Source organism: Chelonia mydas, chromosome 26 (genome assembly GCF_015237465.2).
Source record: "Chelonia mydas isolate rCheMyd1 chromosome 26, rCheMyd1.pri.v2, whole genome shotgun sequence".
NCBI classification, from domain to species: domain Eukaryota; kingdom Metazoa; phylum Chordata; order Testudines; family Cheloniidae; genus Chelonia; species Chelonia mydas.
The window spans coordinates 5,401,910-5,427,200 of NC_057859.1; the positions used below are offsets into that span (position 1 = coordinate 5,401,910).

General features: G+C 55.6%; 1 protein-coding gene across 1 annotated transcript in view; it reads right to left on the reverse strand.

The window, feature by feature from the left end:
- The window catches only part of HR (HR lysine demethylase and nuclear receptor corepressor), a 47,312-nt gene that overhangs the window by 9,969 nt on the left and 12,052 nt on the right, over window positions 1-25,291 (reverse strand). The window contains 13 exon segments of the mRNA XM_043536461.1: window positions 1,109-1,184; window positions 1,902-2,084; window positions 2,087-2,123; window positions 2,509-2,724; window positions 3,090-3,250; window positions 3,795-3,876; window positions 4,414-4,535; window positions 4,971-5,066; window positions 6,200-6,349; window positions 8,013-8,242; window positions 10,482-10,677; window positions 12,841-13,924; window positions 16,816-17,847. Coding sequence (XP_043392396.1) covers window positions 1,109-1,184; window positions 1,902-2,084; window positions 2,087-2,123; window positions 2,509-2,724; window positions 3,090-3,250; window positions 3,795-3,876; window positions 4,414-4,535; window positions 4,971-5,066; window positions 6,200-6,349; window positions 8,013-8,242; window positions 10,482-10,677; window positions 12,841-13,924; window positions 16,816-17,847 — 3,665 coding nt within the window.

Consider the following 25,291-nt stretch of genomic DNA (forward strand, 5'->3'; position numbering starts at 1 on the left):
CCTCAGTCTAAAATGAGTGTGAACCCCACCCCCGAAGTCAGCAGGGCAGAGCTGTGTGCCGGTGTGACGGATGAGACACGGTGCAGGGCAATAAGGTGCAGGACTCTGAGAACAGGCTGAGCTGGAGTCTCCCTCCCACGTGGGGTGCTGCCCTACAGGACCCTGTTTTAGGGATCTGCAGTGGGGGCTGCCCTGCTGCATAAAAGCTAAGTCCAAAGAGCCCCTGTGTATTGTGCTGTGGTTTCCCTCCTTCGGGACCCCAGAGTGCACTCTTGTAGTGGTAGGGAAGGAGGCGAGGCCGTGGCATGGAGGCTGCGAGGAGACTATCGCTTACAGCCACAGAGCCAGCAGACCGAGAATACTCCCTGTGCCCCAGTGGAAAAGCAGCTTTGGGGAGGGTCCTGGCAGGGGCTGCCGCTGCCCCAGCAGCTTGCCAGCTCCTCGCCACCTCCTTCCAAAATAAAAACACATGGATGTGAAAAACAAGGCCTGTTTTTTCCGCTCCCCATCCCATGGCAGCGGCAGGCTTACAAGCTACTGGAAAGTGGCAAGCAGAGGGGGCCGCAACAGCTTGGCTCAGCCCTGCACTCACACAAGGGGCGGGTTCAGCCCTGGGAGCTAAAGCCACTCTAAGCTAAGTCTCCTTCCCCAGCTGGCTCTGGGGCTGCCCATGCAAGGAGGTAGCCCAGGGGATCTGGAGAAGCCAGGCCTGGGCGCTCACCTGGGGAGTAGAAGGTGCTACCCATGTAGTGGCTGCCGATCACGGCAGGTTCACTGAGAGATGCACTTCCACGGTGACCAACCGTGTGCAGTGGGCGCATGTACCTCCATGCTAATGGCTAGTGGCCTGCACACCGGCCTGGGGTCCAGTCCCAGCTCTGACACTGAGGTGAACCTGGAAGGGTCCTAACCCTACAAAGTGGGGAGGAGATGATGTGAGGGAGTGGATGTAGAGGCAAGGATGGGCGCAGGTGAGTGTGGAGACAGGATAAGGGTGTGGGCGACCCGCTCGGAGGGGGGGAGCCATGGGCAGGTGAGCCGGCACGGAGGGGGAGAGCCGGGGGCAGGCAAGTGGGTAGCTTTCTCTCTGCCCCCAGTATCCACATACCTGCACCTTGGCATGTCCCCAAAGCTGCTCTCCAGCTTGAGCAGGTTCCCTTCGCTGTTCTCTGTCTCCAGGCATTCTGTAGGGAAGGGAAGAGCAGAGTCTTACAGACAACTGGGTCTCCCGCTTATGCAGGCTGCGGGGAGCAGGGTGTCTCTCCTGGCAGAACCCCTGCGCACCCCAAGCCTGCCTTGCTCCCCCAGCTTTACTCCCGCTGTAACTCAAAGCATCAGACCTTCCTCGGCAGCAGGATGGTGCAAGTGTCAAGTGAATTTCCCCTCCACATGCAGCCAGAGCACAGAGGCTGGTGCCCACGCTCACTGTTAGAGAAGTGCGTGGTAGGTCCCTGCAGTTGCCCATGCTATCCCAAGCCTTATTTTTTGGCTGGGTCTGTCCTGTCCACACTATGGGGAAGGGATGATAAATAACCCTGGTTCCCTTGTGCCTTTTTAAACTCAGACTGACTTTATTGCAGCAGAAAGGAGACAGATCTCTCCCACACGCCCTGGAGACTGGTAGCTTCTGTACACACAGGACAGATGCTTCCTCTCCACACTGTCCTGCCAACAGGCCTCAGCCCAGCCCTGGAGGGACCCTTTCTAGGGGGTAGAGGAGGGAGGGGCCCAGCTAGTGCTGGGTTTGTGACGTGGGCGTCTGTCTACTAGGCACTGCACTGAGACCCAGCACCCTCCTTTCTAACAAGCCGCGGTACAACAGTCCCCGCCCCACCTGCAGGTGCCCAATGGAGCCAGCCCCGCCTCCATGCTAACCCTCCGGCAAGCTCTCAGCTGCTTACTGGCACTGGATGCAAAGCCGTCCCAGAAGTCCTTGCTGCTGATCCTCGTCCAGCCCGGCTGGCTTCGCAGGTTCACCGCCTGCACCTCCTGCCCCCGCTGCTCGCGGCAGAACGACTCGGGCTCCCACAGGTTTCTCTTCAGCGTCTTCTGCAGCCCTGAAACCAAGACAGGCTGCGGGGGGGCAGCACAGGGGAGGCGGAGGTTACCGGGCTGGAGCGTGCCTAGAGAGTGTGCAGGAGACGTCATCCCTGGGAGAAGGGCATGGGGGGCCAGAATGGAATGCTATAACCCTTGGGGGGAGTGCAGAGGGGCAGACAAGGCTGCTCCCAGCCCTTCAACAGGGGACCCTCAAACAGCAACCCCAGTGGGGCGGTAGAACAAGCCCCTTCCCCACGCAGCAGCCCTGGGAAAAGCCCTCCTCTCTGTGTGGTACTGAGCTGAGGGAACAGCCTGGACAGCCCCCGGGCCAGCACATCACTAAGGACTGTGGGACTCTGGTGTGGCACTGATGCAACAAAGCACACAGGTGACGGGGATGGGGTGGGACTGAGGAGACAGCCCAGAGAGACCCCTTGAGGCTATAGGTGCTGGTGTTACTGTCCCTACCTGGCCCTGCCTCCAGTGCTCCTGGAAGAGCTTGTAGTTGCAGGAGTGGTTTGGATCGTGAAGCCACAGGAGTCCCCCTGGGGCCAGGATGCAGTGGGAGACCTGCGGCTCAGGGGGGCTGGGGCTCCTCAGCTCACACTCTGAGTGCTTCTCCTGGATCTTCCTCTCCACCACCTGGGCGATGATGCTGTCCAGGATGTTGGTGATCCGGTTGTCCTGTGAGGGCAAAGGACCAAGACTGAAACCCCAGTGTCTCCACAGCATCCTTACCACCCTACCCCTTTCCCAGGCCCCTCTCCCCGGGGACGTGACTGATAATCCCTCCCATGGAGTAAGCACAGCCCCGTTGGAGCCAATCTCCCTATGAGATCCAGCCTCGGGTACCTGGGATCATTCACCCTGGAGACGGGCCTGGGGCACGTAGGTCGGATCTGGGATCAGATCAGAATCTGTATTGGGGGGCCTAAGTTGCGGAGCTCAGATCCAGGTCTTGGAAGTGGGAGGCCTGTGTCTGAGGGGAGGCCCCCAGCGGTAGAACCAGCAAAAGAACCCGCAGGGCCCCGGCAGCGGCCTGTACTCACGCTGGGCAAGGCCGGGGAGACGGGCGCGAACGCCATGCGGATGCCGTTCTGCCCCAGGCACAGCCTGACGGCCGTAGAGGTCAACAGCTCACAGAGGGTGGACGTCTGCACCGTACCCTTAGGGCCCGGCTCGCTCAGCGGGTGGACGGAGTCTGGGCTTTCTAGAGATGGGGGGGCGAAAGGGGAAGGGTTGGAGAGACGTCACCGATACCCTTCCCCCAGGGGACTCTGAGCTGGGTGTCCCACAAGGGCAGAACAGCAAGTCCACAGGTGCCCGCAGGAGACCCTGCTCCCCCAGGCACAGAGCAGGTACCATTAGGAGCTATGCAAGCGTCTCTCTTTCAGCTCTGTAGTCTGCCCTACAGCCCCTGGGCTACACATTGCACCTCAGTCCTGTCCTGCAGCTCCTCCCCTGCCCCGCCCTCATCCCCCACGCACAACTACCCAAGCCCTGGGTCTTTCCCAGCCCTGACCCAGGTTACACTGCTTTCCCATGTACACTGGGGACTCGCACCTCTCCCGTGGTGTCTTCTATTCCCACAGAGGTGGTACAGCACATGCACCCGGCCCTCCTCACCCATCCCCTCTGCCTCCCAGAGGCTGCAGAGGAGGAGGGCTGGTTTGCTCCCTGCTGCATCAGTGGCATGCACAGAGCGCGTCCAATTCTTCTGTGCACGCAGCAGAGACAGAATCGGCCAGACCTACCTTCCTTGACTTCCCTCGACCCATCTGTCTCTCCGTTGCAGGCAGGTCGTAGCAAAGGTGTCAGGTTCCCCATCTCCTCCTTCTGAAACATCCAAAGTGAGGGGTCCATGAGGGCGCCCCAGGTAGGACCATCTCCCAACCTTGCTCCCTCTAGACTCCCTCCCAGGAGGGCTCCATAACTATTCCTCCAGACATCAAACTGAGACTAAAGGCACTGAGACCCCAGGCCCCATGGAGCCCAGCAGGCTGGGGCCTGCTATCATGGGATACCCCATCTATTACAGACAAGAGCAGCCCCTGCCAGTGGGGTACATGGTTGGGAGTGAGATTCAGGCCCCCACCCATAGCAACCCCAGCACTGCTGCTCCCGCACGGTGCTTCTCTGTGCATGCCGGGGGCTTGGAGTTACTATGGATACACCTCTGTTGCTACCATTGCTTGCTCCCCATCACCCCTCTGAATGCCAAGCGGGGTGTCTCCTACTCAGACACACAGTTCCTTTTACATCCAGCCTCCCCCACCCCCCGTGTTCTCCCTGCCCCCTCCCATCCTGTCCCAATAGACCCCACTCTGGCTGCTTTCCCCCTACACCCATCCCGCCCCCGCCCCTGAATCATACCTGCCCGCCCCTCGTGTTGTCGGTGAGGCTCTTGCTCAGGATGCTCAGTCTGCAGGGGCAGTGCGACTCGATGTCAAACTTCACCTGCACTTCGTGCATCAGCTTCCAGAGCTCAGCCAGGACTAGGAGAAGGATGGAGGTGGGTTAGAGCAGGCGGCAGGTCTGAGAGGCGACAGCATTGCTTAGCAATAGTGTTTTGCACAGCTCTGTCCCAGCCAGTTCCTCACTCAAAGCACAGCAGGAGCTCAGCAGGGAGGGAGCGGGAGCCCTGACTGCAGACGAGAGCCCCGGCCTCTCCCAGCAGGAGGCGCTGCAGGGAGCGGGGTGGGAATGCTGGCTGTGGAGACATGCCCCGAGGGAAGCGCTGCAGGGAACAGCTAAAGGAGCACTGAATTAGATGCTTCCTTTTCGATTCCAGGTGCCAAGTAAGGATCGTTCCCCCCTAAGCATAAAGCACAGGAGTGGGGAGCCCTGCCGAGCCCATTTCCCATGATCTGTACACCAGCTTCTCCTGCTGTTCGCCCAACTGCCTGGGGAAGCGCCAGGGGGTAGCTCACCATGGGTGGGGATGAACTGCGCAGGAATCAGGGACAGAACGTCATGGCCCTGCCCTTGGACACACTTGGCTGACTGCACAGACTCCTCTGCCCGGGCTAGAGAGAGAGAGAGAGAATGTGGGCACCAGTTACTGCTGAGAGCTGACAAACTCACAGGGACCGGAGCCGCTACCTCCCCCGACCCCAAAAAACTCTTCAAACTGGGAATTTTGAGATGGCTCCAAACTCAGACACTGGATGCAGGGAGAGGCTGAAATCCAGTTGCAAATTGTACCGCTTGAGCCCTCTACCAACGTCAATAGAGTCGAAACAGCAGCACCAAGAATTCCGTCCACTCCCCCCCACCCCTCCCTTAGCCAAAGGACTTGTCTGGGCAGGGGTATTGGTGTAATTACACTCGTGCAAACCCCTAGCACAGACATTCTGCACCAGTGCAAAATGAGGCGTGCTCTCTCGTGCTACCCATCTGACACCGGTGCAGCCATGCACTGACTTAGCTACGCCCGTGCAAACAGGTCGCCATGCAGCATACACAGGGCCTGTGGACCTCAGTGCAGTCAGCAACCTGCAAGATGAAGCCCTCAGCTCTTCAATCCAGGGCTCACAGAGGAAGGACTCTGCTCTGCTGCACACGTCTAAATGCAAATAGGTGTCACTTGGCTGGCGCTCGTGGGAACCTATTCTCTGAATTAAATCCAAATGGGGAGGGCTGTTCCCCGCATCCTAAGGGTTGCTTTGAGTCTGGGCTCCAAAAGAACCCAGCATTTCAATTTGTCAGTCAGTCAAAGTGCCACATTTCACCTTCCACCAGTCCCACACCGGATCCAGCTTCCTGCAACAGCTCCACGATTTTCAGCCAAACTCTGGCTCGACCCGCTCGGAGTTTGGACCCTGCAGCAACACCCAGAACCATGCTAGTGTCATGGAGCAAACAGGCTTAAGCTGCAAGTTTGGCTCTGGATTCTGCACACCCCACGCTGGGGGGCTGCATGTTCAGATCTGGAGCTTTGGCTCAACGGAGGGGCTGTTTGAAAAATTCAGGTTAAAGGCCAGATACAAAACCCCCACCCCAGCAACCAGGACTGTTTGGATTGAGGGCGTCTCTGGTTCCATTGTAAGCTATCGTACAATGCTGTACGTGCTCTCAGCTGACCTCCCGGATGGTTATAACTGCCCCAGGCCTGCCCCCCAACGCTCTCCTGAAGTGCTTTGTGAACCTTGGGCACTACCTGGGCTGGCTCTCTCTCTCTTGGTCCGGTAGCACTCCGAGCACAGCTGGAACCCACAGCTGGAGCAGCTCCAGTGAGTGTTGAAGAGGCCGTGCCGGCAGGCATCGCAGGCCTGCTGGGCGTCTTTCCCTCGCCGCCAGGCGGTCACCCCTGGAAGCAAACAAATGCATTCAGCTGCTGGCCCCTCTGCTCCAGGACAAAGGCCCTTATCTCGCATGGGACTCAGGCACTATGTACTCCAAATATTTGAGGTGTAAAGTCTGGGGTGCCTCTGTTTCCTGCCAAAGGCCCTTCTGTTTGGATTGGAAAGCTGCTCTCATTCACCATCACCATCCTGCTGGGAACAAATTATGGGGGGGTCTCCTCCCTCCCCGGCTTTCCGGCTCCAACCATGTCACCGCTTCCCCTCCCCTTCATCACAAAGCTTCTGCCCGCATGGACGAGCGTAACCTGGAGACAGCTGCACTAGAGCTGGCCAGGGAATTCAGTCTAACCCCAAGCCTGAGCTACGCTCCCCCTCTTCCCACACAGCTCCCCGAAACTGCCCTACAGCATTCCTGGCTTTCCCCAGGCTGCCCTGGCATGGTACCGCACCCTCCCCTGGGGTGAGCAGGGAATCTGCTTTCCACATGGCATGATCACACACTGCTCTCCACGGATCCGCGGCACAGAGGCAGCACCTCGGCTTTACACCAGAGTGGAGTGGAGTCTCCGTGGTCGCTCAGTCCCGGGCCCCAAGGTTCCTCTCCACCTCCTGCAGAGTGGGTGCACGTGGATAGCTCAGGTGAGGCCTGCAACACTGCCGCCAAGCCAATGAAGGGGAAAACAACCTCAAGCCTATGGGCCAGATTCTGCTCTCGCTGACAGTGGTGTAAATGCAGAGACACCCCCAGTGACTCCCAACTTGCATTGGAGCCACTGCGATCAGAACTGGATCGGATGCGCTGGAGACAGTCAGCAGAGGGGACGGGGCAGCGCAGCACTTCACCGTGGCTCACTTCGGCAGGCACAAACCCAGCTTTCCAACCGAGGAACCTGAGCCACGCCGGCGGTGAGCGACTGTGGCCCAAGACCCAGGACAGAGAAACCCCCTTGTCAGCACAACCCTTTGGGAAATGGACTGAGCCGAGAAACGTCCCGCTCCATCAGACTCACGGGGCCCCACTGGGCACTTGCATTACAACTTACGGAGTCACGGGGCCTGTCTTCCCGGCTATCAGGAGGTGCAGTCGCAGCCTGTGTGCTACACCAGAGCTGGCTTTGATCTAGCGCGCACCACGCTGGCTTGAGGAACGATAGCAGTGAAGTTTTGGCTGCACAGGTGGCTCTGCAGGCTAGTGCAGTGAGCCCAGGACCCCGGGTGCATACTCCGGGTGCCACCACCCATGCTGCTGCGGTGTCTCTGCTCATTTTCAAACGAGCTAGATTAAAGCCGGCCGAGGCACGCCTACACATGCTGTAATCACCCCTCCCAGCTGCAGTGCAGACGCACAGGCACCTGCGACCTACCTCGCCCTTCTCTGGCCCCCAGCTTTGCACCAGTGAGAGTTCACCATTCACACAGAGCCTCTCCTGACTCCCACTGGGGCCAGTTACAGAAGGATCAATCCCAGCGGGTGCAAAATGCAACAAGAATCACTATTCCCAGCTCACATTTCACGCCCTCTTTGCCCAGGGGGTAAGCGGTGACCCCAGGCACCGGGCAGGGGAGCGCCTAGCTTCTGTGGAATTCAAACCCAGGGTGTCACACGCTGCAGTAAGTGAGCATCTCCGTGCCCCAAAGTGGTCCCCAGCACCGTTGTTTCCGACCTACTTTCGTTTTCCCCTTGAGCCCACAGCCAGGCCTCTCTGTCTCTCCTGATGGCCTCACAGAACTGGTCCCCCAGGACGGAGAGGAGATACTTGGCGAGGCTGAGGCTGATGCTGATGTCCTGGGCCCTTCTCTCCCTGCTGGAGATCCTCAGGCATAAACTCTCGCCCTCGGCTTCGTCCAGCGTGGAAAATCCATCCACGCTCAGCTCTCCACTGTCAGAGAACGTGAGCCTAAAAGCAGCACAGAGAGGATTCAGTGATGGTCACAGCAAGGAGAAAACTACCAAGTGAGAGAGAGTCCAGGGGCTGCCAGGCCGGCTACCTGTGGCCAGCAGGCAGGGAGCAGGGCTTTAGCGTTCCAGGGCCAGGTTTCCTGAAGGGATAAAACTCCAGAGCCCATAATCTCAACCCAGATTCCCAGATTAGAAAGCCAGAAGGGACCACTGTGATCATCTAGTCTGAGCTGCAGAACACAGGCCCGAGAACTTCCCTGAATTAACTCCTCATTGAACCAGAGCAGATCTATTAGGAAAACATCCAGCAGTCTTGATTCTAAAATTGCCGGCGATGGAGAATCCACCACAGCTCTCGGTAACTTGTTCCAATGGTTAATTACCCTCGCTATTAAAAATGTGAGCCTTATCTCTCGTCTAAATTTGTCTCACTTCAATTCCCAGGCATAGGCACCAGTTATACCGTTATCTGCGGGACTGAAGGGCCCTCTCTTATCAAATATTTGTTCCCCAGGCAAGTACTTATAAACTATGATCAAGTCTTCCCTTAACCATCTCTTTGCTAAACTAAACTGATGGGGCTCCTGGCGTCTATCACAAGAACGCGTTTTCCAATCCTTTCATTCAGGGGTGCCACAGAAACCTAAGCACAACCTTGTGTGGGCCAAACAGATTCTACACATTTTGATAAGATTTGAAGTCACCTGTATTGATTTATATTTTAAGTTTAGCTTGTTTTGTAGGTATTTAGATAGAAACAACCTATGTCCAGTATTGTCTATTGACACACTTATGTAAACTAAACTGTTGTAAACATGATGACAAAACGCTAATTACTCGGCCGTTAGTATATTGTGTTGAAGCAGGCCACGGGCCTTATGCAATGTTCTGGTGGGCCATGTACGGCCCATGGGTCGTAGGTTAGGCACTCCTGCTAATTGTTCCCGTGGCTCTTTTCTGAAGCCCCTCCAATTTATCAGCATTCTTCTTGACTGGTGGGCACCAGAACAGGACACAGTATTCCAGCAGCAGTCACGAGAATATCAGAGAGAGAGAGAAAATAACCTCCTTACACCTCCCCTTACATTTTCCCGGTGATACGTCCAAGGACTGCATCAGTGCTTTTGACCACAGGGTCGTACTGAGAGCTCACATTCAGCTGTTATCCACCATGACCCCCCCAGCTTTTTCAGAGTCCCCGCTTCCCCCAAACAGTCCCCCAACAGAACTGGCATCTGGTTACAGCATTGGGGTGAACACACTGACTCTAACAAACAGCACCATCAGATCTTTAATACACCCACTGGCAAAGGACCCTCTGATAGCTCTCTTCAGACAGAACAGCAGCTCCTACTGTATCGACCACACCCCTCCTGGTTTTGGCCGGAGGGCTCCCATCCAAATACTGATTAAGCTCAGCCCCATTAGGTTGTGAGATCTCCTGTGGTGGCAGGTGCATAAAGCTATACAGAAGGGAAGGTTGTTGCCATCTGTAAGATACAAGGGCGTACTGCCCCCCTTTCCCTGCCTTCTGCGGTGGTTTGATGGTGTCTGTGATTGCAGCCAGCTCTAGCTGTCTGCACATGCCGTGTGTCCAGCACAATTTTTTACTACTTGTCATTGCATTTTATGTCAGTTTCTCAAAAGCAGAGCCAGGCCAGCCTGTAGGGACAGGAGGTGATGGACAGGAACACAGCAGCATGGAATGGAAGTGTAGAGGAGTTGGGATGGGATGGGATGGGCATATTATTTGTGTTACCATGGTACTTAGAGGCCCAGGCCTGGCCTGGGACCTCATGGTGCGAGCTGCTGTGCAAACACAGAACAAAAAGATGTCCCTGTCCCAAAGACTTTGCAATCCAAAGGCAGGATGGTTCCCTACATCAGATCTCCCGGGGCCTTCCACATTCTCGTTTTAAATGTCCAAGCAATGTGACTCCCACCCTGTCCCTGGGGAGCAGACTCCACTGCCCAGCTGATCTCACTGTTCGGAAGCTCTTCCTGATATCCCAACCCAATGTCTCCTTTTTTAATTTAATACTCACTTCTACCCTCTGCTTCCTGGGGGCTGCAGGAATGAGCAAACGCCCCGTGTGGGAGGGCCATTGCCAATAGCAGCCCATGCTTCCCCAAATCACAGCACAGGCTCCCCCGAGACTCGTTATCTTGCAGGCCCCAAGGGTGCCACTTCTCAGTGCCACAGGAGGACTGAAGAGGACAGCTGCACGTGTGCTCACCTCCGGAAATGCAGGAGCCTACAGAAGGTCTCCACGGGTTCTTCCTCCTCCTCCGGGGGCACGGCGCCCATGCCATCCTTGGAGGCACAAGCACAACACCTCTCAATGCAGTTAGGGAGGGCCATACATGGAACGCTCTGTAGGTATCGCTTCTCCTTCTGCTCTCCGGCGTCCTCTCCGTTGCAACTCAGGAGCCCTGGGGAAACAACATGGGGTTGAGCACCAGCTACGAAGACACCGGCCAAGATTCCTTGCGAAGGTCCTCGCACACCTCGGCTGGGGGTATGCACCAGAAAGACAGCCTAGCAGACTAGTGCAGTGTCGCCACGTGAACGTATGGAACCCGAGAAGGTGGCAAAATGTCTGATCACATCTGAGTGATTCCCCGCAACACCCGAGCCTAATTCCGCCCTATCTCCTACCATACTCTCTCCACCTAAGGTCCCCTCCTTCCCTGCCACTGAGGAGAGTGGGTAAATCAGGAAAGACAACAAGGCAAACTGAACAGGCCAAATCCATCCTTGGGGAAACTCCACTGGCCTCACAAGAGATGAGCTTGGCCCAGGGGGGCTGAGATCCCCTGGAGGTGTCAGAGAGACACAGACAGAGGAGTGGCTGCACAGAGGGTGGCAGGTGGGGTGGAGAGGTAGGTCACACAAGGTGATGGATGAATCCAGGGGACCAAACAAGATCCTGTGGCCTCTGACGCTCGCTAGCTCCCTCCCCCTGGCTTCTGCAGCTCTGTCCTCTTCCATATCCTTGAGGCATCTCACTGGCTCCCATACACTGAGCGTCAGATTCAAAGTGGTCCTCTTTCCTGGCCCTGCTTCATTCATATCTGCTGCCATCTCTGACTTGGTCTCCTTTCACATTCGCTTCCCTGCTCTCTCTGCCTTCACCAATGAGCCAACCTTAATGCCCCTTCTCTGTCCTCTTGCGAAGGCATCTTCACCCCTTCTTTTATGCTGCCTCTTAAGCAGGGTTCTCATTTGACTGCGAGTCTTGCAATATTTGGTTCCCCCTGCCCCCAGCTCCAGAAGTCAAGTGATTACAGGAAAATCTCAGCTTGCATTTAAAACAAAAATACACAGTAACTTTCTAGCCCTTGTGGTGGGGGAGAAAAGCTTGAGAACATGACCTTAAAGGCTCCGGAACCAGAAAGCACCCCAAAATAATTATCTGTAAATCATCTCATGATTTTGGGGGACTCTATTCATGATTGCTGAATGCTTGAAGTTGGCGACATGCCAGGAGTTGCACTTGGAATGCTGCCCACAACCCCCCCACCACCAGTCCCCTGGCCATATTCAAGTCCCTCCAAGAACCATTAGGCTGTGTCTGTCCCTTACTGGGTAACCACACAATTACTCTTATTTTATATCTGCATTGCCAGTCACGATCGGCGCCCCCATGTGCTGGGTGCTGCACGAACGCCCAGGAAAACACAGCCCCCCCATCCCAAAGAACTTGTGATTATTGTCCCCGTCACCCTCCCTCACAACCTAGCGTTTTAATGGCATGCTCGTAAAGCACCATGTTAATTTGCCTCGTATGCTCTACGGCACAGGGACCGCAACTGAAGGCGTTTGGAATGCCGTCCCCCATGGAGAGAGGGAGGAGAGGAGAGGGCCAAGGAGGGAGCCATGGGACTCTGGCAGCAGGAAACACTAGAGAAAAGTTCCCCGGTCCTGCTCTCTCCCAGCCCAGCTGTTTTCTAAAGCATTTGAGCTGCTGTGGAAGGGAGGAGACCTGGGGAGACATTTTAGCCCCCACCACCAGGCACAATGAACAAGGATTTAGGGACCAAGTCCCATCTCCTTCTCTCCTGGCTCCCTCCATAACTGAAGAGCAAAGTCAAAGCTATTCCAAATCATGGGCTTCGCTCTTGTCTGTCTTTCTGTGCCTGAGCGCACGTGCGTGTGTATTTACATGCACGAACACGTATTTTTCATGCATGTGTATCTTGCTGGGGTGTGGCGTTGCATTCTTGCGTACCTGTGTGTGTGTGAGCGTGTGCGTGTTTGCACGTCTGCATTCCTGCGCGTGTTTCTCAGTGACCGAAGAATGAATTATATCCTTCATCCATCCGCCTACACTGTCACCGTCGAATCTGAGTGTCTCCGGCCCAATGAAAGTTACCCCTGAATGTGACTAGCCTGTGCCAATGCTCGGTGCTGGAGTCATGCTCTGCCCCGCGGATCAGGTCAGCTAGCAAAGGCTGTTCAAGCTGCCACTCTGCAGGAGTGTCTTATGCAATGATGGGGCAGCTGCAGAGCAAGAATTAGCCCCACGCCACCACAACTCTGGCCTAGCATCCCCCTGTTTCTCTGCTCGGCTACACAGGTTCCACGTTTCTTACCTCCCTCTCCTGCATCTGCTTTCCTTCCCATGGATGGGAGCACGGCCCTCTGCTCCGGGGCCTCACAATCCTTCCTCGTGGGATCTAGCGCCTCGTTCGCCGCTGCCTTTGAGCTCCGCTTTGCCGAATAGCTACCCCTCCTGCCACAGGGGCTCCAAAGATCCTCCCCAGAGACGTGGCTGTAGGGCCGCTTAGCTGTCCGTTTGCCAGGTCCATCTGCTTCTTCGGCACTCTCCTGGCCTTCCCTCTTTAAAGCTTTGAACCTCAGAGGCAAACCCTCTTTGATCTGGTCAGGAGCCCCTTTGTCCCCGAGGCAGCTAGCAGGGCATCTGAACTGTGCCGAGTGCCTGGTCAGCCAGGTCTTCTTCAGCTTGGTGTGGTGATTGCTAGGAGGGCAGGGCAGCAGGGAGGAAACCTTGCCCCGTTGAATGCCATGGCCTCCCAAGGCTCCATCTCCTTCTCGGCACGGCCCGGGCTTCTCATTTATGGTGCCAAAGGAGTTGGCAGCGTCACAGCCCGCCCCCTGGCACCTCTTGCAGCATCTCGGGGGGCAGTCCCAAGGGGAGCATTTGCAGGGGAGAGCATGAGCTGGAAGCACCTCTATCCCAGGTGGGAGCTCTACTTTGGAAAGGGCAGGGGGCTGGAATCTGTCCGCGCGCGGAGATCCAGAGGATTCCTGCAGCACCGCAGGGGAGCCAGGCTTCAGGCTTTGGTACACGAGGCTTTCGTCTTTGGACTCGGAGGGCCTGGCCGGTGCTTTGCTGAGAGGATAATCCAGAACCAGGGGCCGGCTGGACCACAAACTCTCTGCCACCTTGTGCTTTAGGTAGAACAGCGGCTGACCCATTTGGCCATGGTTGTTTGGAAGGGTTTGGTCACTGGGAGGGGCCAGTGCCATGCACCCCCTCTGCTCAGCTCCCTTCTGCGTGGGCTCCACGTAGGTCAACTCCAGCTCGCTCTCTCCATCTCGCTTCACCTTCCCCACCTCGTACTGGCCGAGCAGCCGAGGCTGCGCCTGGTCGGGCACAGGGGCCAGGTCCTCTCCTGTGTGGGGAAAGCCAGGATCCTTCTTCTGGTAAAACTCCTAGAGGGGAAAAAGCAAAGTGCTGAGTGGAGTCAGTGGGGCGGGGGAGATTTTAGGGGGAGAAGAGTGAGAGGAGCAAGTGTGTTTGGGGGAACAAGGGCAGGCCCGGCGGGCACACCTGCCATACTAACTGCAGAGGACACAGGGACTTATGCTTAGAGCACTGGGCTGGGAATCAGGATATGCGGCTGTGCCCCGGACTCCGTGTGACCCTGGGCAAGTCTCACGAGTCAGGCTTTGCAGATGCACTTTGCTCCCACAATTTATTTTAGGTTCTTAAATGGGAGCGGCTGGGTCTGAGCTCTTTAGGAAATCTGGCCCCTTGTCTCTCTGTGCCTCAGTTTCCCCACTGGTAAAATGGGGATAATACTCCTTCCTTTCTCCCCCCCTGTGTGTGTCTGGCCTGTTTGGATTATAAATTCTCTAGGGCAGGCACCGTCTCTTACCACGTGTCTGTACAGCACCCAGCACAACTGGTCCCCGGTTTTGGCTGGGGCCTCCAGGCGCTACTGGAATACCAATAAATAATACAAAACCCTGCTCAGGTTAAACCCTCACTGACTGAGGAAAGAATGAGTCAAGGCTTCAAGCTTTACCTGGCACATAAGCAGAGCTTATCATTTCCCCAGTGCTTCGCCATCCTTAAATGACTAATCTTCGCAGCCCCCCGGCGAGGCAGGTCAATGACATCATTATCCCAGTTTTACAGACGGAGGCATTAAGCCGGGACTCACCCAAGGCAGCAGAGGGGAGTCCAAACCCAGGAGCTGCCATTCTCGGATGGCGTCCGTGTCCTGTCCCAGTGCCAGACAGCCTCTCGCAATGGCCATAGCAGCACTGCAGGGGACCCTCAAGCACCCGGCCTCTACCCCCGTTAGCACGACGCAGAAAAGCACCATGAATTCACCCTCAGTCTGCGTCAAGCCAGAAGGCTGAAGGGATGTGGCCTGCCACTGCTACAAACTGTCCCGTCTCTCACTCCTGATCTACCGACAACATCCCTTCTAAGCGATCGCCCCTTGGGCTCCCCGCAGTCAGACAGGGGGCACTGGAGACCAGGCTCACTCACTTCCTCAAAACGCTCGCATCTTGTCTGGGGACATCTCTAGCACTCCGGCGTCGGAGGGTCTGTCTCCACTGCACACTAAGCCCAGGCTCTGACTCAAGCCCCACTTCCATCCACACGTAGATGAGTCTGACTTAGGGCAGCAAGGACTCAGGACCAGGGTTCTAGGACCCTGCTGGGGAGCAGGTCAGAGTCCTGCTGGGACTGGGGTCCAAGGCCTGTCATTTTGCAGAGTGGCTGCAGCTCAAGCCGCAGACCCAAGTCAGAAGGTCTGCATAAGTGCAGTATGGATGCGTTAGCGTGGCTGTGAGACCTGGCTCCAGCAATGGAAGTCAAGGTTTACAATGCAGCGTGGGCGCCCATGCAAACGCCAAGTCCACAAACCTGGGTCCCACAGACAAGGCTTTGTGTGCAGTGCAGAGGGGTCAGCGGCAGCATCGAGACAAGTGTTCTGGGACAGTGGCTTCCAGCCTTTTCAAGCACCTGCACCCAGCTAAGGGCCCAACCCCCCATACTGGAGAGGGGGGCCGAGAGCACCAGCCGGAAAAGCCAGAAGCACTAGCACTGGGGGGTGGTGGGGCATCACTGGTCTGCAGCCTCCAGCAACAGCATTTCCCGACACAAGACACTGCTGGAAATTTAGCAAGGCCCAGCAGCCCATGAGCCTGAATCACTCCCTCTAACAAGCACCCCTACCAACTGCCAGTTCAAGGCCTGGCCTCGTCACCCAGGGCAAGCACAACTTGGGGGAGATCCAGTGACACCAGGCAGATATTTCCCTGGATACCCTGCAAACCAACAGCTGCTTTCATATTTAAAAGTGATGGGCTGGCTGCTACTCTTGGGGAGACCTCACAGGCGTTTAACCCTCTCTAGTCTTGTTTCTTGCTCAGTGCAACATGCTGCTTGGCTGATCCTGGGTGCTAGAGTGGCTGGTTGAATTAAGACCCTGGCTGTTCCCTATGCAGCTCCCCAGGGAGAGAGTCCAGAGCTGGTTGGGCTAGCACAGAGGAGACTATTCCCGATGGAGAACCCTGGTTCTGGGTCCTAGTTAATGGGTTATGTTGTCCACTTGATCCCAGACATGTATCCCTGGTTGTCTCCTACCTAACGGTGCCAGCAAGGACCTTCCTGATTCATCCTCTGAATACAAAAGCATCCAGGGTTCAGTTGCCATTGAGGTCTAACGCCCGCTCACAGGTCTGCCTCTTCCTCTGCCATGTCACCTGGCTCCGCACACCCCTTTCTGCATGTGCTTTTGCATGAATGGTTGGGCTCATTTCTAGCAAGAGATCAGTCCAACGGCAGGTCAGGGAGCCGGTCTGCAATTCAGTCCTGAGCCCGGACATCCTCGCTGGGACCTTGTCCACTGCTAACCTCCAGCCCCAGGACATGAGATGTCTCCAATACCCCTCCCAAAGAGCATGCAATAGATTGTGAAACTAAGGGTGCTTAGTAGGATAGAATCGAGGTTAAGGAACTGGACTGGGATTTAAAGGGCCTGACTCTGCCACAGACTCTCTGAGTGACCTTGGGTGAGTCATAATCGCTCTGCACCTCAGTTTCCCCATCTGTGAAATGGGAATAACCATACTTTCCCTGCCTGTCTTGTCTAGTTAGACTGGAAGGTCTCTGGGGCAGGGACTGTCTCTTGTTGCCAGATGTTCAAAGGAGAGCTCAGTGCTCAACAGCATTGTTCTCAGTGGTGCTGCTGGCCACTAGTGTATGTTTGTACAGCATCTAGCACACTCCTCTCAGCTGGGGCCGCCCTCCCGGTGCCACTGTAACACGAAGAGCAATAGCTGTATAGACTCCAAGCACTTACCTTGTTTCCTGAGCTGGAGCAGGTTTCAAAAGCTGACGGGGTCTTTGTTCTTGGATGGGGTCCCAGGTACACCGGCTGGCTCCATGAGCGCGGGTAAGGTGCCCGATGCCAATCGGGGTCAGGGTACTGGGCCTCTCCCAAGGCAGAGGGGCAGTCCTGGAGCTGGTGAGCCAGGGCTAGGCTGGCCAAGCTATTGCCATAGGCAGACTCAGCTGGAGTGCTGGCTGGTACGATGGAGGAAGCCAAGAAGGGGTTCCTCTCTGCCAGCTTGGCCTCAAGAAGGAAGGGGCAGTGAGTGCTCAGGTGGTGGAAGGAAGTGGGGTCGCCCGCGGTGTCCCCAGAGGGACTGGCGGAGTGGAGGGAGTCTTGCTCAGACAGCCGGTAAGGTTTGTTAGTGGCAGCCGGGCTTTGGTTTTCCAGCCCAGGTAACGGCAGGGGGTAGTTGTGGTAAGCATGGCTGTACAGGGCCAGCTGGCTGGCCAGCATGGCCTCTGTCCACATAGGGCCAGGCCTGTCTTTATTCTGCTCCGCCCAGCTGATATTTACCTCCCCGTTCTCGGGCTTGGAGTGAAGCTGGAAGTCGGGTGTCTCCTTCGATTGCATCCTCCTGGGGGGCTGGTGCCTGGCCTCCATGCGCTTGGAGAAATCTGCTTCAACGGCAGGATGGTACGGAGAGTCCAGTGCTGTCTCCAGCCCCCCGAGGGTCTCTCGGCCCCATCTCAGACACGGAGAGAACTCCTTCGCCCTCTCGGCGTGCTTCCACAAAGAGGCCTTCTCCCCGGGGCACAGCGCTGAGTCGGGCCCAGGCACGCAGCTCAGGTCCACCCCGTCCCGACAGCTCTTAGAAGGGATCCCCAGCGCCACACTTCTGCTCCTGCGTGCGGCCCCGACCATGCTCTCTAGCATCTGGGTTTCTTGGGCTCCTCCCTGAGGTCTCCTCCATCTTGGCGCAGCCTCCCCGTTCTTGGCGTCACTCTCCATGGTTTGTTCCCTGTCATGTGGTGCTGACTGTCCTCCCAGGTGCACTGTATCCTGTTGGCAAACAAAACTCAGCATGAGGACAGCAGGGAGTGGTGCTGGGCTGGGCTTGGGACTCGGCATACAGTAGACACTGAAGGTTTCCACAGCTACTAATGACCTAGAAGAGGATGTTTTGGTTTGGGATGGGGGCTGGCTTATATTCTAGATCGACTCAGGATCTGCACCACGGGCTTCATGCTCATTTCTTCCTCCTTCCACCCCTTTGACAATGGTTCTGTGGCTATAACTCCCTCTCTCCGCAGCTTTCTAGCAGGGATGGGTCTGATCCCGACTCCTGGATCCAACACCCTCAAAGCTTGGTGAAGGTCAGATCCAGAACCAAACCGTGCAGCTCTGGCCCATGTCTGATTTCTAGTGGCTCCTCTGCTCAACCTCCCAATTTCCAGTCTGACCTGCCCCCTCCCAGGGACCCCTCATCTCCATGGGGGGATGGGGAGGAGGGTCCGTCTGTCCTCTTCCCTGACCTGCATAGGGAATGCATTTGAATCGCTGTGCTACGCCAGGGTGAAATGTTTTGTAACCTCCCCATGCTGAAACTGAAGCTCCCTTGACAGCAGATTGTATAACACGCTGGGCAGCTCTCCATGGAGACACACACACACACACACGGCCCCACCCTACCACCCCAGGGCATGTGTACACACCACCCTCTGCAGCACAAACACAGTCCGCGCAGCAGCCATATGGCATCAGGGAGTGTCCTCTGCACAGAGCACATGGCGTCCCATGCACTGCCCACACCCCGAGAAGCAAGCCGTGCAGTCCCCTATGGAGCTCATGACCTCAGGGACCATGCACCACCTCACCCATTCCAGACAGCAAGTTCTTTACCTCCGCCCTTTGAGAACAGCGGGATGTGGCCTGAGCCTGTAGGACAGGAAGCGGACCTGAGAGCATCTCTGCTGGTGTCCATGTGAACGGAGCATCATCCCCATCACTGATGGGTTCCCCATAGGAAGCAGGACGGGGAACCATGAGCCACACGGGCAGGAACAAATAGCATGTGCTTGTTCCCCACTCCAGATCTCAGTGCACTTTACTTACACATGCAGCTAAACTAGAGCAACATTCAGAGATCGGGAAACTGAGGCAGAGAGCGGCAGTAGCTTGCACACCACAAATCAGTAGCAAAGTTGGGAGCAGAACCCAGGACTCCTGAGTCACAGGCCCCGGCTCCAATCAGCTCACACTCTCCTCCCTGAGCTGGGAACTGAACCCAGGAATCCCAGCCCTCGCTGCCCTGCTCCAACCATGACACCACACCCCCTTGCCCGAGTTGGAGAGAGACGCCAGCAGTCCTGACTCAAAGCACCCTGCTCCCACTACTAGACCCAGCTCCCTCCCTGAGCTGGGAATAAAGCCCATTTCTCCTGACTCACAGTTTCAAGTTCTAACCACAAGACCATGATGCCACCTCTGGGTTTCAGCCCAGCAGCTAGGGAGGCAAGTGGGAGGACAAGGAAGGTTAGAGAGGACACAGATGTCTCCCCACGACCCTCTTTAGCCCTTCCACCGGCCCTAGCACCAGGGCGAGTGGGGGGAAGAGGAGGCATTGTGTCGAGTTGCAGAGAGCCATGTAATCATCGCAGCGTGATCCGCTCATACCGCGTTGCAATACTAATCTAGCATTTAGAGAGCACGCAGTAGCCATTATCTAATTAATCCTCCCTACATGCCTCCTAGAGAAGACAATATGCCAACAAACCTCTGCACTTCAATAGCATCTAAAAAGGCTTTACAAACATTCGTGTACTGCACCCCTCTAAGGTCAGGATCATTACCTGGGGAATGGGAAAACTGAGGCACAGGGTGATGTGATTTGGTAGAGCTGGGAACAGAATCCATAAATCCTGACTCGTAGCCCCCCTGCTCTAACCACTAGACAACATACTCTCTCAAAGGTGTGAACAGAACCCAGGAGTCCTGGCTCCCAACCCCCTGCTCTTGCTGACCAGCTGATGCTATGCCTCTTACAACGCTTTCAGCCCGTTGTTGCACCTATTAAGTGGTGATGCTCCATGCAAGATCGTGGCTGGGGCATGGGCAGAGAAAGAAGGACCAACCGAGCCCAAAAGACCCCCCTGCTGGGCTCCCAGAGCTCAGCCCCACAGCATGAACTGCCAGAGAGCACGACATGCATGAATAACCCGAGTCCTGAGAGCATGAGGCGTCAGTCAGATGCCAGGAGCCATGGGAGTGGACGGAGGAAAGGAGCTGGAGAAAGCATTTTGCGGAAGCAGGAAGTTCTACACACGATTCCTCCTGGCCCCCATTATCCCAGGCCAGCTCTCTGCGCACAGAGATACCACTGGCTCACTTCTGTAGCATCTCTAGTCCCAAAGGACCCTACTGGCACCGAGCAGCTCCGCAGCGGCTGGATCCACCCCCACTGGCAGGGAGAGAGGCAGATTCCAACTCCCTGTGCCAGCGAGTCCGCGTGCCCCACCCACGTATTCACCCCCGGGCGAAGGCTGCTGGTGTTTCCCAGAGGTGGGTGGTTATACTAGGGAAGAGCAGATTCAGAGTGTGCTGTGAGAGCCAGAGGGGCCCTGTCGCTAGAAACTCCCCAGGAGATGTACTTCGTTGCGGGGCCCTGCCGCACACTCCTTCCCTCTCCAGAGCGACCTGTTCTGGGACTGCACCGGTTGCCAGCGGCACCCTCTGGCAGAGGAGGGGCTGCAGCACCTGGACGTGCCATGACCCCACGCCCCCCAAAGCTGCCTCACTCCCCCGGCCCAGTGCAGCTACTGGTGAAGCTTCAGAAACCAGGTGATAGAAGCCAGCGAAACAGAGGGGCGAATGTAACTCTATGTCTGCAACAGCTAGTGAAATGCAGCCACCTCTAGGGTGCATGGCAGCTGCTGTCTAACCGCTCACAGGGGCAGATGGGCAGAAGATTGGCAATTTCCCAAGCTGGGGAACCAAGTGAGAGAGGCTGCACGGCAATACGCAGAGGTCCGTCCGTGCCTTTCTCTTTGCTAACATTCAGTCTGGGCCATTCTGCCCTGCTGAGATTCCTGCCATGCCCTGGGATCACAAGGAGATCAAAGTTCTGTCCCAGTTGCTGTTGTCACACGGGGGGGCCCCACCTCTGCCAGGGGAGGAATGTACTGTACGTCTCTGACCAGCTTACGCAGCTGGCGCCCAGCCGGCTTGGCACAGACCTGCAGTCTGTGCCCAACCGTCTGTGCACGGTGCCAGAGCCTGGGAGGCAGTCACACTGGCATAAGCGTCAGCCAGCCCCATTCAGCAAGGGCAGCCCTTAGCATTGCCTCCTATTCTTGCCCTCCACAGAGCCCCCTTATCCAATGGAGTTAAAAGGAGGTGGCGATGGTGGGGGGAGGGGAAACTCACATGAGCCTGTGGGGGCTCTTCTGGGGGAACGAGGCAGGACAAAGCTGGGTTGGATCCCCTGTGCCATGGGTGGAATGGGTTTGGGGGAGAATGGGTTAGCAGAAGCCCTGTGGCTGCCTAGACAGGAGCATACTGCAGCAACCCCAGGGTCTCAGCAGAAGCCAGAGTAGGACACAGCTGTTGTGGGGGCATGCAGAGCTGCCTGGAGCCTGTGAGTAGACCCCTGGCCTTCTCTTGCTTGCCCCACCCAGCATTGTCCCCGCCTGGCTCTTGGTTCAAAACGCCATGAGCATCGAAATCCATTTCACCGCCCAGCTGTCCATCCTATCCTGCTTGCTGGGCTCTCCCTCAGCCCCCGGTTCCATTACCATGGGGCTGAGGGTGTCTCTCCTTTCCCATTGCTTGCCCAGTGCACTGTGTTTACATTGGCTGTAATCCTGGAGGCTGACCCCGCTGTTTATTGGCAGGACAGGTCTACACCGGGCAGGTGCCGAGCAACCTTCCCCTACACCTCTAGGGGCAAAAGTGGAGTTTGGTCACCATGGCCCAGTCCAGCTTTGACTCTCGCCCTGCTCAAACTGTCCAATGTTGCCAGCTGCAGGGGTGGCTTTGTATTGGGGGCACTTCTCCCCTGGGAAATTCAACCAGTTTATTACATCGAAATGCCCAGAGACCTGAGACAGACTGCTGGGAGAGCAGACAGACCACCAGAGAGGCTGCAGATGGTAACAGCTTTCCTCTGGGCTGCATCAGAACCATCAGCCTAAAAGCCAAAGGCTCTTTAGCCCACCCCGAATCCCCCAGCCCACACAGTCCCACCTTCATTTAAGTCACAAGCTATTGCTATTAACACCTCGAGTAATCACCTGTGATGGTGCTGGGCTGATTCATTTAGGGAGCTCCATGTATGACCCTTATTCAGTTTCCACTTCCATCATATCCCAGCTGGTGGAATGCGGCACTCCGTAACAATAGGCTGCAGTTTTGAAGGATCAGGGAGCAGGGCTTGGAACTCAGTGGCTCCACAATATGGACCTAAGCCAAGGAGAGGGTCTTCAAGAGGCAAAACAGATTGAGAGACTCTAGATCCATTGACTAAAGGGATCTGGCTCTGGGATTTGAAGCAGGCAGAAAGCAACCCGAAGGGCTCCTTGGATGTTCTTCTCTGAATTCTGGAGCTGGATTTCTTGATCCATTGGTTTGTGAGTCTCAGTAGTGTTCCTTCCAAAAGTCCTTTGATTAAGTCTCTCTCCAAGTGTGCTCTGGGATGGTGAGCTATGGCGAAAGAACTGTTACAGGGAAAGCTATGGGAAGGGAGAGAAGAAAGAGAGAGGGGACTCCCTCACGCCTGAGGGCCATCCAGCCTCAGATATCTTCTGGCAGAGACAGGAGAAGAGGAATTTGGGGAGCTCTGCTCCCCAGACTCCAGTCACCCGCAGAGAAGGGAGACTGCAGCCTCCGAGGGCTCCGTACCAGAAGAGAACTCCTCCAATTACTCATCCGAAATAATGAGGGGACGCATGAGCAAATTACTCCGAGCTCCTCCCTGCCTCTATGGGCTCCTGCCAAGGTAGCATCTGCGTCGTGCTTGTCTGGCCTCTTTGCCAACGTGGGGCAGGTATGCCCAGTTACTCACTCTCCTCTGCTCCAAGAAAGCTCTTTTTGTTCCCAGCACCAGCCTCCCAGCTCAGTGTCAAGGTGTAGGCTCCTGATGAGAGAGTTAGGTTGGGCCAGATCTCAACCTTCCGGATGCCACACCCTGCCATGGGCAAAGCGGAACCAAAGAGCCTAGCAATCAGAAATGCCGAGCTCGGCAGCCCCAGAACTGGGGGAAAGGGCAGCGTATGGCCAAGGAGCGACAGGGCCCCGAATGGAAGAGGGAAGGACTGGAATGCAGGGGTCACTGCGGGCTAGAATGTGGGGGGCACTGGCAGAATGGGGTGGGGAGGCCAGGACTAGAATGACAGGGAGTGTTGAAGGGTAGGATTGAAGATCACCGGCAGAATGGGATGGGCAAATAAAAATGGGAACCATGGGATGGGGAAACTTTCACAGCACTTGTAAGACCCTCACTTTCATCAGCACAAAAATTCTTCCCTTTCAATGTTCATGCCCCCCTCTCCCTCAGTACATAGGAAACAGACAGGAGACTGGATTGTCTAATCACAAGGGGATATATTTCTAAAACTCCCTTCCCTAGAAATCTGTCGGTGGGGATGGGTTAGAACATGAGTTCATTACCCCGCCCCCAGCTAATTCTCTGCCAGCTGAATTCAAATGCCCCAGAATCTGTCCATTTCTCTCGCTCTTTTCCCACAGCGACTTTTTGGAGCTGCCCCAGGTTCAAATTCCCAAGCACATTCATGCTGATTTGCTCCCGGATTCCCCAAATGGTTTGCAATCCATTGTCCCTTTCAAGATCTTTGGTTACTTTGCATGACCAAGAGACAGGCCCAAACCACAACGTTCATACAATCATGGGGCTGGAAGGGGCTCCAGAGATGATCTCGCCCAGCCCCCCTTTGTGGAGACAGGACCAAGTAAACCTACCCCATCCCTGACAAATGTGTAACAACCTGTTCTTAGAAACCTCCAGCGCTGGATCTCAGCAGCACCCCTTCCCCCTCATTCCTCCCTGCACAGTTTAGGGTGAGGGGGAATCCAGAATTTGGAGCTGTCCTATTATAAAGATAAAGGAAATTTACAAACTGCAGACCTGGGTTTGGGTTTGGGGCGCGGGGAAGGGGATATGGTGTGGGATTCAAGAGGAGCTCATTATCCCATAATGAATTTTCCCCAATGGAAACACCAGCAAATGGGGTGTGCCCACACATGCTGTGGTATGCACCCCAATTCCAAAATCCCGCCCCCCCCCCCATCTCCAGAAAGCTGGGCAAAACCTGGGATGATTTAACCCACTGTCCTGAAGAACTAGGGTGAAGTTAAACAGGACCTGGAAATGAACCCCCATGCTACATTTCATTTTGCAACCTCAAAACCCAACCAGTAGGGTTTTGCAAACCCCCACACCTCCCCTTGGTTTTGCCTGATCTTTACCTGTATCCCACCAAACCAAGATCCTACCCCTTGCTCCCATCTCCTCCATGCAGTTCCTTTCCTTCAAAAGACACACGCACATGCGTGCACGCACACACACACACACACGCACGCACACATGCCTTCTAGTTGGGTAGAGTGCCTCTTTCTTACAAGAAATGAGCTGGAGTTTGCAAAAACTTAGCATCTCACCAAACAATTGGGATGGAAAGAAAGCTTGCGATTTTAAAGGAGATTCTGGCAGCTCGGGATTTTTAATCAAGAGCATGAGGCAGTTATGAAGAGTGTCTTAGGAAGCATTATCTCCCCCAGCGCCAAGGAAAGTGCGGTGAGGACTGACGGACGCGTGGGAGTAAAGAAGAGGAAACATTGTAGCCAGGCTAACGCATGAAATGTTTTCTTGGACCTTTTTGCCCAAAGGGTTCATTCACACACACAAAAAGTACACCCCTATATGCACCGTGCATCCACGCACACTCAAATGGACATACCTATATAAATACACAGCAAGATCCGGTCTTTTCATGATGTCTTTGTACAATGCCTAGCACAGTCCTGTAGGTGCTACCATGGCACAAACAATAAATAATAACATATGCATACCTGAAAAAAGAAAAGGAGTACTTGTGGCACCTTAGAGACTAAAAAATTTATTTGAGCATAAGCTTTCGTGAGCTACAGCTCACTTCATCGGATGCATTCAGTGGAAAATACAGTGGGGAGATTTATATACACAGAGAACATGAAACAATGGGTGTTAACATACACACTGTAAGGAGAGTGATCACTTAAGGTGAGCTAATACCAGCAGGAGAGCGGGTGGGGGGGGGGGGAGAGGGAGAGAGAGAGATAATCAAGGTGGGCCATTTCCAGCAGTTGACAAGAACGTCTGAGGAACAGTGGGGGCTGGGGTTGGGGGAGAAATAAACCTGCACACTCAGAGACGTGTATATATACAAACATGCATGCACACTCACCCAGGCATACATATATACAAATGCACACGTCCACTCACACAGAAAGA